The following is a 17,450-nucleotide window of genomic DNA, read 5'->3' on the forward strand; positions in this document are numbered from 1 at the left end:
TGCCACTGAAAATAACCCACCACACAGTGGCAATCTCTTTTTTTTTAAAAAATGATATTTATTCAAATTTTCAAAAATACAAAAACATTTAAAAACATCAACAGAATAGAAAAAGAAAAAGAAAAAGAAAAAAGGCAGAAAAAAGAAAAAAGAGAAAAAAGTATATAAATTCAAAATTACTTCATTTCACACAGTGGCAATCTCATTAGGATAGAAAGCGCCCCCCCAAACGGTTAATGTGATTTTTTTTTCACACTTTGGATGAAGGTTAATTGAACATTACATGTTTTGTTTATTCTATAAAAATGAAAAAAACAAACTTTTTTAAAAAATGCCACTATGCCTCTGCTAAATAATAAGAATAAAAAACAAAGACAGAAGAACTCAGAGAACACAGGAAGGCAACAGTTTAGCCATGATGTCAGGAATCTCAGAAACACACTGCCGGGATAAGAGACACAGCCTTATATACATGGCGGCATCTAGCGGTGGGACAGAGATGTAAACCCGGCCCGTAACCTGAGGCCTGTAGGACATGGCTGGGCACCATGTCGGCAACCTTTATTGCTTGGGCAGGCCCTGGAATGGTAACCAAACTGGCATGAGCTGTGTGGTTCTTCTACTTCTGGTGGTGGCAGAATCTTGGCAAGGGGGAAACAAAGGGGAGGACAGGGCAATTGGAGCATTTCTGCACTTGGCTGTAGGCAAAAGTGTACAGCACTGCTTTACGGCAGCTGGTGCCCACTAGGACTGGTAGGGTGGAAGGCAGGGAGCCTGACAGTAGGTGGTGCCAGAGCAACGGAAGGTGCAGCCAACTAATTCTACGGCAGACAGAGACTGGTGAGGCAGTGTTCCGCTTGCCCTAATGGACCAGCCACCACTGCTCCCCCCCCCCAGCCACCCTTGTCACTCCATTCACAGATGATGATGATGATGATGATGATGATGATGATGATGATGATGATTTTATTTGTACCCTGCCCTTCCCGGCTGTAGCTGGGCTCAGGGCAGCTAACATAATAAAACTAACACAGTATACAAAGAACATAAGAACATAAAAACAGGCAATCAATTAATTACAAGACATCTTAAAATTAGCCAGAGCAAATTAAAATCTGGACAGATGGCAGTTCACGGTAAAATTGAGAGTGGTTAATATTCTCCAGGGCCAACTGTTACCACTGGTCTTATAAAAGACAGTGTTCCACCAGGCCAGGGCCACGGCCAAAAAGGCCCTGGCTCTGGTCAAGACCAATCTAGGATCAGGCAACCTGCGAAATAAATTAGAGGGGTCCCACAGGAACGTCAGAACACTGGTGCACCTCTGCATGAGACACCAAACCTCAGTGATTTACCCTTTCCACGACCTTCAACTTGTTGGGTGGGGGAGTCGTAGGGGTAGAGGGGGCGCCACAGCCCCTGGGCTTCTCAGAAATGCTGGCCCATTTCATCTCACAGTGAAGCAGAAGGCATCCAAGTGCTATTGGGGGCAGTCGGGGATGGAGAGAGATTTCCTAGAAGAAGGAGGGGAAAGTCATCACTCACCGTCCTTATTGCTGGTGACGGGAATGTTGTGGACGGTGCGTAGCTTGAAGCACGACCCTGTCAGGACCTGCAGCTCCACAGAGCTTAGCACAAAGGTCTGGAGATCTATCGTGCAGGAATAAAAGAGGTCGGTTCAGCACAGAGAAGAACTTGGGGGTTACAGTCCAGTATGAGACCAGACACATTGCATTACAAAGGATCTCTGGTTGCTTCTGCAGGAGATGATCACCAGGGGGCAGCAGAGAGTTAACATTGGGGAGACCCACCAAGGCCCCTCTGGGCATCCTTTTTATTGCCCATTAGTGATGATTGGTCCTCGTGATGTCATCCGGTCAGCTACCTGCAAACCTGCCTGCAAGGTGTAGTGGTTAGCGTGTCGGACTAGGACCTGGGAGTGACCAGGGTTCAAATCCCCACTTGGCCATGATGCTCACTGCCTTTGTCAACCTAATCTACCTCACAGGGTTGTTGTGAGAATAAATAGAGGCGGGGGACCATGTCGGCCACCTTGAGCTCCTCGGAGAAAAAGGCAGAATATAAATGCAATAAATACCGTATTTTTTGCTCTATAAGACTTAGTTTTTCCCTCCTAAAAAGTAAGGGGAAATGTGTGTGCGTCTTATGGAGCGAATGCAGGCTGCACAGCTATCCCAGAAGCCAGAACAGCAAGAGAGATTGCTGCTTTCACTGTGCAGCGATCCCTCATGCTGTTCTGGCTTCTGAGATTCAGAATATTTTTTTCCTTGTTTTCCTCCTCCAAAAACTAGGTGCGTCTTGTGGTCTGGTGCATCTTATAGAGCAAAAAATACGGTAAATATTTTGGGGCAAACGTTCCGCTTCAGTTTGAATGGCTGTGTGTGCCGCAGCTTCCTGCTGATATCTTGTTCACATTTCATACCACAAGCAGCTTATTCCAGGTCTTACTTTTGTGGCACTATGAAGTGCAAGAGGGCCTCTCTGGAAGGCAATAACGTGGTCACACTGGGGAAGCATTGCAGAATAAATGAATAAAGTAGAATGACATATGGACAGCCTAGCATAAATCCAGGGCTAATACACTATTACCCCATCAAATATTTATCAAAAATATTTATATACCGCTTTTTCATTGAAAAATATCAAAGCAGTTTACAATAATAGATAAAAGCATACAATAAAAACCGTTCCAAGAATTAAAATCAGACATCAATTAACTATTGTGGAAAGATGCATTCTTAGTTTTTAGCATATGTTTAAAAGCTGAAACCAGCTTTCTGCTGTACAATACATGAAATGACCCCTTTGGACTTTATTTTACATGGATGTTTTGGTATTGTGGTGATGGCTTAGGACTATGCAAATAAATTTACCTTATTTTCCCTCCCTCAAACCCCCACCAGTCTAGAGGGACTCTTGCTGTAGAAACAGGTCCCTGGAAGCCCCATTCAGATGACCCTGCAGTCACCAGATTAGCCAGAGGCCAAAGAAAACTGTAGGGTTTTTGGGAAGCAAGCCATGGAAAGAAGGGTCTGGGGCCTCAGGCCCCGAAGCCGCCCACTCCCTTCTTGAACTGGGCATTCAGGCAATGCTAGTGGTCAGCCTGGGCACTGCTAGGTTGTCCCAAATTGAGGGGGGAGATGTTACCACAACAAGAATCTCTTGCCTTTCTTCTGCAGCTTTTGGATGGCCTCCCTCCACTCTGCTCGCTCGTAGTCAGAGGAAAGCAGGAATAGGTAGCTCTGGAAGAAAAGCAGGGTGGTGCTCAGCCCAGGTGGCAAACATACGAGCTCCCTGCCTCCCAAAGAGCAGAGAGAGAGAGAGAGAGAGAGAGAGAGAGAGAGAGAGAGAGAGCGCGCGCGCACATGGCCCACACAAAGAGGAGGCAGATCAGTTTTGGGGCAGGGGCTGGGGATAGCAGATCATGGGGAAGACTCTTCTCTGTTGGAAAGCGGCTGCCAGTAAAGGGAAGAAAGTGTTGGACTACGTGGACAGATAGCCTGACGATACGATATGATAATCTTTATTGTCCTTGTCCCATACAGAACAACGAAATTGAAAAAATCTACATCAAACATTCAAAACCAACAAGCCTGCTATCCCAGCCTGTTTAGCCCCCTAAAAACTCTAATACCCCATAATTAAATACAAGATACTCCCGTAGAGACTACCTTACACTGCGTTTAAAACCAAAATCGCATTTGGATAGAAACTGTTTCTCAGGCGGCTAGTCCTGGTCTTTATAACCCTGGACCTTCTTCCAGAAGGCAGAAGCTGAAAGAGATCATTTCCGGGGTGCGCACTATCCTGCGCAATCTCTGCAGCTTTCTTATGACACCTGGAAGCATAGATTTGATCCAAGGTGGGAAGAGTGCACCCAGTTATTCTCTCTGCAGTCTTGACAACCCTGGACAGCATCGTTTTTTCCCTGACCGTGCAGCTCCCAAACCACACACACAGACCATAAGTTAATACACTGTCAACAGTACAATGGTAAAATGCCATCAACAGGTCCTTTGAGAGATTGTTTTTTTTTGGGGGGGGGAGGATTCTCAGAAAATATAACCTCTGTCCTAACTTAAGGCATTTTCCTATGTCCTTTAGTGACAGAGCACCTGCTTTGCTTGCAGAAGGTCCCAGGTCCAATCCCCAGTGGCATTTCCAGGCAGAGCTGGAACCCCAGAGAGCTGCTGCCAGTCAGTGCAGACAATACTGAGCGAGATGGACCAATGTGGCCTCACTCAGTATAAGGCAGCTTCCCACGTACTTATTTAAATCAGAACCATGAGGACTGGGGTCTTGCTCTGCTGATTTAGGAAAAGGGCTGTCGCTCAGAGGTGGAGCATGCTTTGCATGCAGAAGGTCCAATTAAAAGATCGGCAACTGTAAAGACCCTTCTCTGCCCAGGACCCCAGAAAGCAGCTGCCAATCAGAGGAGACGTCTGCCTCTCTCTTCCCGCCCACAGCCCCACCCCTACCCAGGCACGACTCGTCTGTCCGTACTTTCCCATTGCGGTTGTGGATCCGGAAGGGGATGGATGGGGAGTTGAGCAGGAGCCAGAACTCGTTGTCAAACATCTTCTTCTTTAGCCGTTCCATCGCACGGCTCTGACCCTTGTTCGCCTTCTGGGAAAGAGGAGAAGGAACAATGTTTGACACACAATTCTCTTGCATTTGGGACCAGGGGCATCGGTGGGTCACATAAAAGATTCAGGGATGAGACAGATCTGCATAAAATATGCACATGCTAATACATTACTCTAACACCTATGTTTATTCCCACACTTTCCCCCTGACTCATAAAATTGGACCTCGTTTCATGTGTTAGAACCTTCTGGGTTTCTTTTATTCACATTTATAAACGACTTTTAATAAGGTGTCTTAATATTGTGTCTTAATTGTGGTAACCTGCCCTTGGACCTTTGGGTGAATGGTGGATAATCATTCCTAATAATAGTAGTTTTAGATTGTGTTTATGTTCTTGCTTTAATGATACTGTACATTGTTTGGGGTTTTGTTAGACTACACACCACCTAGAGATTGTTAAAATATTAAGTAGATTATAATTGCTATTAAATAAATAACTGAATAGATGCAATTTTAGGCTTTAACTCTCAAAACAGAACAAAATCAACTAATTTTCCACCCGAATCACCTTAGAGCAAATTCTTCAAATCATTTACCCCCCTCAAATTAATTTCCCCAAGAGATCCTGCTGCAGATCCATTCAACTGTCCCTGTTCCTCAGTCCCTAAATCATCTCTAGACAGAGAAAACCAAACTTCTTCTCCCCAATTAATATCCCACCCAGTCACTCAGATCTCCCCACAACTCAGTCTCTCACACAAACACTCTTTGGGGCACTTAGAAAAAGATCCAGGGTCCTGTACCCTGTGGCCTCCTCCTTAGCTATACTGCTGTCTCGGATATAAATTTGGGAAGTCACTAAGTACAGGAATCCAATGACCGGAAAGCGATTCTGTTTTCAAAGCCGGCTGGTGGAGTTTCCAAAAGGCATCTTGCCAGCCTGCACTGGAAACAGAATACTGGGGTAGAGGTAGATGGACCTTTCCATATGATCCAGCAAGGGTGTTTTTAGCCTGCCCCAGGGCATACCTCCTTCTGCACCTCGCTCTTCATAGAGGAGATCTTTATCTTCATGTCCTCCAGGTCGTGGTCGGGCATGGCATGGACGTGTGGGCAGGAGTCCGACTCCTCCAGTGACGGGAACACCAGCTCGGCCAAGGGCATGTACCACTTGCAGTCATATTGCTGGTGTTTCCTGGGAAGGAAACAAAGAGCTCATTCTGGGCAACCCCAGTGATCCACATGGCCCCATCCCCATTTGGACCGCAGGCCGAGGAAAAGACTCCTGCCCCAGACCCTGCAGAGCTGTTGCCGGCCAGTGTAGGCAGTATGGAACTATACAGGCCAAGTGGAAGGACCATAGCTCAGTGCTGCAAAGCATATGCACTGAATGCAGAAGGTTCAAACCCTAGCAGCATCTCCTGGTAAGGCTGCGACTGTGCCCTGTCTGGAACCCTGCTACCAGTCAGTGCAGACAATACTAGATGCCACCGTATAAGGCAGCTTCCTATGTTCCTTTTAAAACCAGCTCTCAGTTCAGAATCATGAGGACTGGAACCTTGACTTTATTTCTAGGGGAACAGATGAAGCTCACTGACAGCAACTCTAGGCAGACGGTCCCAGATTCAGTCCCTGGAATCTCCAAGCATGCCTGGGAAATATTTCCTGCCTGAAACCCTGGAGTGCCGCTGCCAGTCAGTATAGAGAATGGTAAGTTAGACTGACAAACAGTATCAGGCCACTTGCTACACTCCCATCTGAAGCACCCTTTTCTTTAGAACCATGTGGACTGGGGTATTAACTTGATTTTTAAAGAACAAACATTTGCTCAGTGGCAGAGCTCCCAGATTCAGTCCCTGCAAGTAACTCCAAGTTATACCACTTAGGGATATTTTAAGTATATTAAGCGGTATAGAAATTAAATAATCAATCATTCTGCTATGGACAAAGTGCAAAGGAAGGTCAGGATTCCGTCCCAGTGCCCTGTTCTTCCCTACTCATCTAGACCTCCCCCGGGCCTCACCCCACGCCCGTTTTCTTCAGCTTGGCACAGAGAAGGACGTCTGTGAAGAGGAAGACGTGGCGCAGCTTGCGGGAGCCCTCGGCCAACTCCACCAAGAAGCCGTCCTTGACCAGTTGCCGCGTCTGCAGGTGCGACAGCAAAAGAGGAAAGCACGTGTGTGAGGAGGAGGAGGAAGAAGGAGGAGGGAATGTAAGAACATCAGCAGCCAGTGGCCCGTCAAGTTCCCAGCATCCCCTTCTCACAGTGGCCAACTAGATGTCCCCAAAGGAAGCCCACAAGCAGAGCCTGAGCGCAAGAGCAACTCCCCAGTATACTGCCTCCAAAAGTGGAAGCAGCATACAGCCTTCATGGCTGTCAATAGCATTATCCTCGTGAATTAGTGTAATGGTCAGGGACTGGCTGGATGAGGAAGAGTGGTGGCAGCTGCCTGCCCAAGGAGGGCAAAAGACGATGACTTAGATCAGGGCTCCTCAAACTTTTTAAACAGGGGGCCAGCTCACTGTCCCTCAGACACTGTTGGGGGCCGGACTATAGTCTGAAACAAATATGAACAAATATGCACACTGCTGATATTTTATTTGTAGTGCACAAAAAACAGGAAAAACAATACATTATTTAAAATGTTAGATTATGGGTTGTAGCCAATGCCAATTTGCCAGATCACTCAGAGTAGATCTACTGAAAACAATGAACACGAGTCACTTGGGTCTATTAATTTTAATGGGTCTATGCAGAGTAACACTGAGTTTTGACCACCTCCCAATTACTTGCAGCCCTGTTCAAAATGCCTTATTATCTCGACACCCTGGTCCGCCCGCCCCCCCCTTCCTCCTCAAATCCGTGCCACTTGTGGTGAGGCGACCATCGGGGAGGGAGAGGCGATCAAGCAAGCAGCCACACCAACACATATTAAAAGGAGCGCCTTCTCCAGCGACCAACCTGCCCCCCTCCAAGGTCTTGGATATGGAGGAGGAACAACTGCGAGGGAACTAATGTAGGTAGACCGGGGGAGCAGGGAGGGAGAAGCGGATGTAGCTTTTCTCCTATAGGGGAAGGGGTGGCGTCAGTGGCGTCAGCCCTGTCCTGCTTCCTCCAGCAGCCCTGCGCATCTCCCCTCCAAGACCTCCTCGACTGGCGCGCGTAAGCCAAGGAACCTTTTGGAACACTGGGGATGGAATTGTTGCTAATTTTCCCCGCTTCCCTTTTTGTGTACAGCGGGTTCTGCAATTGCCAGGCGGACCAGGTTCAGGACCCTGGCAGGCCAGATCTGGCCCGCGGCCCGTAGTTTGAGGACCCCTGACTTGGATCCTGGATCCTGCTGGTGGAACACTGAAGAACAGTCTGCAGAAGGGATGAGCTGGGAGGTGCAGGAAGCGGGGTGGTGGTGTGAGCATTCATAGGGGGTGGTGGGATAAGGAGTGCCTTCCAGAACAGGGGTAGAGGCTGAGAGTCACAGTGTGAGCGCCAACTCAGACAGAGAGGAGTCAGAGCTTGAGCTTGCTCCCCAGTTCTCCTCCGCCTCTGACACCCCACTCGAGAGTCCGGCTGCACGTTGCTGAGCAATGGGCCAGACAGGCCCAGAGGAGGAGCTCATCCCTTGACACAGCCTTCGTCTCAGCTCTACCTCTCTTTTAAATCAGAACCAGTGAAGGTGGTGAAGGTCCTGTGTGAGTGCCTGGAGGCGGTTGGAGGATGGATGGTGGCTAACAGACTGAGGTTGAATCCTGACAAGACAGAAGTACTGTTTTTGGGGACAGGGGGTGGGCGGGTGTGGAGGACTCCCGGGTACTGAATGGGGCAACTGTGCCCCTGAAGGACCAGGTGCGCAGCCTATGAGACATTTTGGACTCACAGCTATCCATGGAGGCACAGGTCAATTCTGTGTCCGGGGCAGCTGTCTCCCAGCTCCACCTGGTACGCAGGCTGAGACCCTACCTGCCCGCGGACTGTCTTGCCAGAGTGGTGCATGCTCTAGTTATCTCCTGCTTGGACTACTGCATTGCGCTCTACATGGGGCTACCTTTGAAGGTGACCCGGAAACTGCAATTAATCCAGAATGCGGCAGCTAGACTGGTGACTGGGAGTGGCTACCAGGACCACATAACACCGGTTCTGAGAGATCTGCATTGGCTCCCAGTACGTTTCCGAGCACAATTCAAAGTGTTGGTGCTGACCTTTAAAGCCCTAAATGGTCTCAAAGGCCCAGTATACCTGAAGGAGCATCTCCACCCCCATCGTTCAGCCTGGACACTGAGATCCAGTGCCGAGGGTCTTCTGGCGGTTCCCTCATTGTGAGAAGTGAGGTTACAGGAACCAGACAGAGGGCCTTCTTAGTAGTGGCACCTACCCACATCTATGGAATGCCCTCCCATCAGATGTCAAGGAAATAAGCAGCTATTTTATTTTTAAAAGACATCTGAAGGCAGCCCTGTTTAGGAAAGTTTTTAATATTTAATGCTGTGTTGTTATTAACACTCGATTGGGAGCTGCCCAGAGTGGCTGGGGAAACTCAGCAAGATGGGCAGGGTATAAATAAATAAATAAATAAATTATTATTATTATTATTATTATTATTATTATTATTATTATTATTATTATGTCAGGAGTGCTCTGATGGTGTTTCCTGCTTGGCAGGGGGTTGAACTTGATGGCCCTTGTGGTCTCTTCTAACTCTATGATTCTATGATTCTATTCTATGATGATGATGATGATGATGATGATGATGATGATGATGATTCTGCCTGGGAGGTATCCTCTAGTGAGAGGCTAGAGGGGAAGGGCGGGGACAGTGGTCAGTTTCAAAATGTCTCCATCTGCACTGAGACCAGCCAGAGGAGCTCTGCTGCGTTGTTAGTTTCTGTTATGCAAAAGCTAATTGCATTCCGTGCCTACGTTGCCTGCCTGCCCTGTGGTCGACGTGGGCTTGCTCGACAGCTCCTTGACGAATTGCTGAAACTGTGACAGTAATCCTCTTCTAATGCTATCGTGGTTGGTGGGCATCGCTGCCTCTGGTGAGAGAAATACTGAGCAATACTGAGCTAATACGCTCCTATGGCTCTTTCCAAGTTCTCAAAATATGCCCCCTCCAGGCACCCACTCTCACTGCTAGGCCAGCCTCTCAGTGCTGGAAGCCTCTCTGGCCCCTCTCTCTCTCACACACACCCCACTTCATCCCCTCCTGTTTACCTCTCCTTTGGGGGTGGTGACTGCCGTCCTGCGGGGGTCGATGTCCTCATTGATACTGGAGAGGAAGTTCTGAGAGATACGGAGGGCATCTTGGAGCAGCGGGTAGTCGGGGTGGTCAGAAGGAGTGTGCTTCAGCAGATCCTAGTGCAGCAGGAGAGGAATGGACTTGAGATTTTACAGATGTGTTATTTCTTAATTAACTTTGGGTTTTTTTAATGCATTATGGGACTTTCCAGAAAGTAAGCCAAGAGTCTTTGAGCTGGCTTTGCTGCCGCTGAGGAACACATCTTAAAATGGCAAGATTCAAAAGCCAGTGGGGAAGACATGTTGGCCTCCCAGGACATGTTTGTTTGTTTAAAACATGGGTAGGCAAACTAAGGCCCGGGGGCTGGATCCGGCCCAATCGCCTTCTTAACCCGGCCCACGGACGGTCCAGGAATCAGCGTGTTTTTACATGAATAGAATGTGTGCTTTTATTTATAATGCATCTCTGGGTTATTTGTGGGACATAGGAATTCGTTCATTTACCCCCCCCCCCAAAAAAAAATATAGTCCGGCCCCCACAAGGTCTGAGGGACAGTGGACCGGCCCCCTGCTGAAAAAGTTTGCTGACCCCTGGTTTAAAACAAAAGATGAAAGGTGACTTAAAAGAGGACACCCTTTTAATGACTTAAAGTGGCCGTTTTTGAACTTTGCAGTGTAAAACCACTGAATTACCATTTCTCAAGAGGTTTAATACTATCACTTGTGGAGAGGATCAGGACAAAGGTGTTGCTGGGTTTTTAAAAAAATCACACGGTCCCTTCCAACTCTACAATTCTGTGACTCTACTATGACAAGTGTTAATTGTCTGACCAGTGCCCACAATGTCTGTTTTATTAATAACTGTTTTACAAACTGCCATGGTCAGTTATGTACATTATCAGTGTCCACACTTAATTTTGCTCTGATTTCATCTGGAAAACCCCCAGAAAAAACAGGCTAATGTGAACTAAGCATGTTCTGTAGCCGCAGAACACTAAATATCTGTTGGCATGGGGGGGGGGTAGAAAATGGGGAGGGAGGGATGGAATGGCATATTCTGTTAAAGGGCACAGCTGGCACCCAGAGCTGGCAAAACGTTGCTCTATACTGCAACATTTTGCTGCGGGTTCCATTTGAATAGGGTCTATTCTGGGGCTACACCTTGAGATGGTAGTTGTTTTTATTTTAAAAAAAAATCTGCAAGGATTAAATATGGGCAGGTTTTGATCATAGCAAAGAGGCAAATGGATTCCTTGGTTTTGTAGAAATTGCTCTCTTACATACGCATATGTGAGGCCGGCTGAATTTTGGAGCACGGGCGTGTGACGGCAACAGGTGAAAAACAAAAGCTATACTTACATGTAATACAAGAGTGCTCCGGGTCACTCGATTTATAGGTTTGTACAGCAGCGCTATAAGCAAGGAAGAGAGAGACAGGTAAGCCGGTGAGTGCCACACAAAATAGCCAGTGTATCCACAATGTGCGTCAGAAAAAGCCACATGTAGGGCACTGCCCCACCAACTCCACTCTGCCCTCAGCCAGCCCCCAATTGCCCTGCCTTTTTACACTCAACCAGCCCACTGAGTGGCCCTGCCTGTCAACTTCTTCCTCCTCCTCTTCTATCTCAGTGCTGCCTCTTGTAGAACTCAGCTGTGTGGAGGATTCCCCTCAGAGAAAGGCGGGGTTCAAATTTATTAAATAAACAAAAAATCTGGTCTATTCTGTTATGAGACATTGGAAATAGCCCTTCTTTGTTTGCCTCGAACACAAGAGGTCCAGAGGGTGGCAACACGAGAACGGGGCCTTTTCTGTGGCGGCTCCCCATTTGCAGAATGCTCTCCCCAGGGAGGCTCACCTGGCACCTTCATTATACACCTTTAGGCACCAGGCAAAAGCATTCCTCTTCAACCAGGCCTTGGCCTGATTGACATCCTTTTAAATGTCTTTGGGGGGGTGTTATTAGGTTGTCTTTGTTTTTATTTATGTATTTTCAGATTTTTATGCTGTGAACTGCCTGAGATCTAAAGGTATAGGGTGGTAAACAACAACAACAACAACAACAACAACAACAACAACAACAACAACAACAACGCTGACTGTGGCTTCAATGTTTTATTATTCCTGTTTCACTTCTCACCTCTGTGGGCAGACTGGTTTGGGATTGCTACAAAACCACATAAAGCACATGCCACCTGTCTACAAACAGAAGGGCCTTCTTGGTAGTGGCGCCTGCCGTGCGGAATGCCCTCCCAGATGTCAAGGAAATAAACAACTATCTGACTTTTAGAAGACATCTGAAGGCAGCCCTGTTTAAGGAAGTTTTTAATGTTTGATGTTCTATTGTGTTTTTCATATCCTGTTGGAAGCCACCCAGAGTGGCTGCGGAGGCCCGGCCAGATGGGTGGGATATAAGTAACAAATTATTATTATTATTATTATTATTATTATTATTATTATTATTATTCCCACTGGATATTTGTTGAACTACAACTCCCATCATCCCTCACCATTGGTTGTGCTGGGTGTGGGCTGATGGGATCTGGAGCCCAAAACATGTGGAGGAGACCAAGTTAGGTCTGATAGGCCAAAAGCAAACATGGCGCTGGCAGCCATTTTGCCTCTTCACGTGCACAAATAAAGGGAGCTGAACTCCACACCCATAACCATCTCTGGCCTAACCTTGCCGTGCCCCGTCACACACGTCAAGGTGTGTCTTTGTGTGTGTGAGAGAGATTCATGCTCCCATTTCCTGTGCAAATTAGGTCCCTTCCGCTTCATATGTGAAGAGGGCAGGCTCTGAACAAACATGGCCGCCCTACCACGTTGGGACGTGGGTCTGTAGCCAATGTCCATTGCCTTCAGAGGAGGCCCACTGAAATGAATGGACATGACTAGCAAAGCCCCATTCATTTTGACGCGTATACTCTGAGTAACACTTAGCTGGACAAAACCCAGCTAGGGAAGGGGGCAGACCCAGAGCAAACATGGCCGCCCAACCACATCTCTGGTTTAAACAGAGGCAAAAGAGGAATGAATGTCAGTGCCACAGAGATGGGGCACAGGGTTAGGGGACTTGTGGCCCTCCAAATGTGGTGGGCCTCCAACTTCCATCAGCCCTGAACAGGGATGGTGGGATCTGGAGCCCCACAGATGTTTCCCAGCTCTGCTCTAGGACTAACCACCCAAAAAAACTATTAATAAAAACTATTTTATTAAACGGTCTGTGACCGTTTAATAAAATCTGATTCTGATTCTATTGGCATTCTCTGGAACCCAGCCCAGTCAACAGAGCCTAACAGAGGGTGGCCCCAAAGTTTCTATCTTTTCCTTTTCCCAATGGGAAATGGGTGGAATAATGAGATTTCCCATTATATAACAAAAGGAAGGGAAGTGGGGGTTGGTGCTGTGAACCGCCCCAAGATCTTCAATGACAGGCTGTATGCAAATTTAATTAAGAAATAAAATAAATAGCATCAAAACAGAGATGAAAAGAAAGAAAAACAGGCAGAACCTCATAAACAAAGGTTGTACACAGACCACACCAGCCATCTCCCACAAAAAATATATATATTCTGCATTTTTGCAGAGCTCCTGAGGCATCATCTTTTGCTCTGTGTCACACACCCCTTCTCACGGCAAGTGTGAGCAAGAAGAGGGGAAATTATGATCCTTAATACTATCTGGGTGGGTGTGCCCAAGCATTTGAAACTAACGTCAGATTCTGAAATAAATACAGGCACAGGGAGTTTCCTCAGACTTCTACTTGGGTTACGGAAGTGTGGTTTTTAAAAAAAACATTTTGGAAGAAAGACACGGATCAAGTGGTTTTGCACGCTCACACAGTGGCTAAGTGCTTGGAAAACTATTGTTTCATTTCACCTTCTTGAATTCCACATTACATCATCCTTTTTTTTAAAAAAAAAAGACAAGTGCCAAGGACACAGCTTAAAGAGAGCTTTCCCTGCTGAACCCCAAAACTTGTGTCTCTCTGGGACGCCTCCTTGAGGATGGCCCACAGAATTTTGGTATCCGGGACAAAATGGTACATGCGGAACTCATAGCAATTAAAACACACACACACACACCCCAAACCCAGTCCTGCCATTAAGCTATAAAACTGACAATTTGCTGCCCTCTAGCGGTGCAGCAAAACCTGCCGCCCGAGTCAAGAATTAAGGCAGGTGGAGGCTGAGCATTCATCTCTCTGAAATGTTCGTGCGCTTGGCTCCAGTCTGGTTCCAGCCCAGACACACACCGTGGATTTCCCCCTTTCCCCGCTCAAAGCCACTTCCCCAAGCTGAAGGGAACAGGCAGGGTCTCGTTCTGAAACGGACCCAAATAGGGAAATTCATCCTCGCCCCCTCACAAAGCAGAGTGCCCAATCCCCCCAACCACCCGTGCCAATGCCAACCCAACAGGGGCATCTCTGTTCCCAAAGGGAACGGGTGCAAAAAATCCCCATTTCAGTGGGGATTTGCGTATAGGAGCAGTGACAGAATTTTAATTGCCTTTAGTAACAAGGGGCAGGTAAAACGCTGTTCCTCCTCCACACACACACCCCGTGGTGGTTAAAAGGAAATTGACAATTTGACACCCCCAAATCAGTCACTTTGGATAACACCCCTGAAAAGCAAGAAGTAAAAACCCATGTTGAAAAGAGTCCTAGGAAATGCCCAAAATTGGGGTCCAGCACCCCAATAAAGATGGCCATGGTGGAAAATAGTGGTCGCCAACACAGCCCCCCTGCTCATCACCATGGTTACAAGGCCTGGAAGGGAGGGGGAGCAAACATTTAGGGGGCAGTTGCAGGAGGTCAATACCCCACTTCCCTCGGGCAGCTAGTGAATGGGGCAAAGATGAAGCAAATGTGAGGTGGTTTGGGAGAGTCAGTGGGTGGGACGGATGGAGAAAAATAGGAAAGGTGTGTTTCCACCCCCAGCCACCTTTTGTTCCAGGTTCCAGGGAGAATTCTGCATTCAGAGGTCACAAAGACCCACGTCAATTGAAGTTGCGCCCTAACGGGACCAGGCAGAAACTGGGGGCAAATAGTGACAGAGTAGCAGTGGAAGCCCCCCCCCAAACCCACCTGCCATAGGGACTCAATATTTCCTTGGGTGTTGGTCCCTTGGTTCCCACTAAATGGGGGGGAACACCTAGCGACAGAGAAGCCCAGCCCTCGGATCGCTTAGGAACAAAGAAATCACCAAGTTGGCACTCCCAAGCGGAGCAGAAAAAAAGAGAAATCTGGGAAAGTGGGGGGGAAGGTTTCTGAGTCGCGCTAAGACCCCTCCACACTTCCCCGGCACCCGGACCGGTCAGGACAAAGGCTTGCTTGCCGGAGGGGCATTTGTGGAGACAAAGAGAGCAGCGAGAGAGAATTCTTACAAGCCACCCCGAGAGAGGACCCCAGACCCGAGCGAGCAACACCATCCCTGCCCTGCCCACCACCTGCTCTTTAAAAAAAATGGGGGAGGGGGTGGAGATGGATGGAAAGGAGACCCCCACCGTAGGTGCAGTTACAGCAAAAGCGGATGATGAGCAGAATCTCCATGGCACCCTCCTTGCGGCATGGCTAGCACCCGGCTCCATCGGTGGCGGTCCGCTGGCTGTCGGTGAAAAGAGCTCCAAAGCCAGCCGGTAGTTGTAGGGGAGGGAGGAGAAGGAGGGGGAGGAGGGAAGGGGGGCGTGAGGGGCTGTAAGACGCTGCCAGCATTGTAAAAAGGTGCAGACCCCTCCTCTCAGCCCCCTTGCCTCCCGCCTCTCCCCATAAGAGCACAAAGGGATCCGTATCTCCAATATGCACACAGAGCATCGGATATTATCTATCCTTTGATGGGCTCAGGGGATAGTGGGGTTTTGGGGGGGGAGAGTCAGACAAAAGAGCATGCCACATAATTTAAACGCTCGCTCGCACACACCTACAAAAATATATGCATGCAATAAAATCGATACCTTCCATGGTAACAGAGGTGTGGCTCTCTTTTGAATCCTTTGGGCCCTTGACTTTCAGCTCCTGCCGAGAGGGGGGAAAGAACCATTAGAGGCCACCTTTAGGGAACGGGCCAGAGGGCATTCTGCAAACATCTTACCCAGGAGTAAATCCCATGGAGTTCAATGGGACTTGGTCCCCTGTGACTGTTACATCCTCAGGGTTGCAGAGTAGACCCACTGGGATTAATGAGCCTACGTTAGCCATGTCCATTAATTTCAGTGAGTAGGTTTTGTACCAGAGACAGCCCCCATCACCCAAGGTTTCTAAAATCCAGTCTCTTTTCCTCTTCTAAATTCCCAAGGATTGCACCCTTTGTATGCCAAAAATTATCATCTTTTTTAAAAAAGAGAACAAGAGTGCCTCTGAGGATGTGCAGAGAGGACCCTGGCCAGCAAGCTGAGGTCATACACAGGCACACCGTTCTGCTCCCCTGAGTTATATCCAACTAAATTCTATGCAGAGACCCTATACAGAGAAGAACTGGAATTAGGGGAGTTACGTTAAGTCACAAAAATTCATATCTCTGAATATGACCAAGATTGGATATAAGCCAAAGGATTTAGAGAGAAAGGGTTGATTTAAAAGAGGAGCACAATTTCTGAAGTTTGTTGAGCCCAAAAGAAAGTAATTTCAGCGGTGGTGGTGGGGTCATTAATAGAGGGCAGAGAAAGAACAAAGAACTGACTCCATTGACTTCCAGAGACCCCCTGCCTCATTTGAACTCAAAAGACACCTGTTTTAGATGTACTCCACGCAGCAATTTCTACACACAAATGGAACCATTTGAGTAGCTTTTAAACTGACCAGATATGGACAAAAAGGTTCCTAGAAAAATACATTTCTTGGCTGGCCTCCTCACTAATGCTGCCCAACATCACGAGCATCAGATCAGAAGAAATAGTCCCCTTTTCAGTCCAGCCGCTGCCATCCACAAATCACAGAAATCAAAGAATTGTAGAGTTGGAAGGATCCACGAGGGTCTCATCTTGTTCAACCCTCTGCGAAGCAGGAATCTTCTGCCCCACATGGGGCTCAAACCCATGACCCTCAGCTGCTCCACCAATTGAGCCATACCAGTTTCACAAGCAAACTCTTGGAAGTGGGGGGGTGGAGACTGTGACTGTTCAAGGAAGTTCCATTTGTCAATAATGTCACAATTTTGCCCCCCTAAACACCAACAGAGACCCTTGTCTCTGCTTGGGAAGGAAATCCAAATTCTTCACAATGCCTGGGGGGATCTTGGGATTAGAATAAATTACGCCAGCAAAGACATGGTATAAAGTGGAGAAAGATGTCTGGAGCAGGGGTGAAAATTTGGAGCCCTCCTTTCCCCTTTCCCGCCAACCCCAGCAAGAGAAAGCAGAAATGGGATCAAACAGTAGGCAGGCAGGCTTGCATTGCAACAAAATACACAATTCTGTTTACTGCACAGTAATAAGGTAGAGATCAGCAAATCCTTTGTATAGCAAAGGGATTTATAAGCTGCCCTACTTTGTAGACTCCTCAGGCCAAAGACTTGTCTCTTTTTGGAGCAGGAAGGGGAGGCTATATTACTCTATAAAAAATCTCATTAGGCAAACTAGAGTGTGTGTGTGTGTGTGTGTGTATCCATCCTG

General features: G+C 47.7%; 1 protein-coding gene across 4 annotated transcripts in view; it reads right to left on the reverse strand.

Moving 5' to 3' along the window:
- Positions 1-17,450, reverse strand: part of ABR (ABR activator of RhoGEF and GTPase) — a 118,604-nt gene that overhangs the window by 33,439 nt on the left and 67,715 nt on the right. For 3 of the 4 annotated variants that reach the window (XM_081844081.1, XM_081844082.1, XM_081844083.1), the window contains 8 exons: positions 15,795-15,855; positions 11,201-11,253; positions 9,818-9,958; positions 6,632-6,753; positions 5,638-5,803; positions 4,525-4,647; positions 3,188-3,263; positions 1,546-1,650 (listed from right to left, as the gene is read on the reverse strand). In XM_081844081.1, coding sequence (XP_081700207.1) covers positions 1,546-1,650; positions 3,188-3,263; positions 4,525-4,647; positions 5,638-5,803; positions 6,632-6,753; positions 9,818-9,958; positions 11,201-11,253; positions 15,795-15,855 — 847 coding nt within the window. Of the gene's footprint in view, positions 1-1,545; positions 1,651-3,187; positions 3,264-4,524; positions 4,648-5,637; positions 5,804-6,631; positions 6,754-9,817; positions 9,959-11,200; positions 11,254-15,347; positions 15,409-15,794; positions 15,856-17,450 lie in introns of those variants that run through there. The other variant, XM_081844084.1, reaches the window with a different exon arrangement.

Source organism: Podarcis erhardii (genome assembly GCF_964252035.2).
Source record: "Podarcis erhardii genome assembly, chromosome: 16".
Lineage (NCBI taxonomy): Eukaryota > Metazoa > Chordata > Lepidosauria > Squamata > Lacertidae > Podarcis > Podarcis erhardii.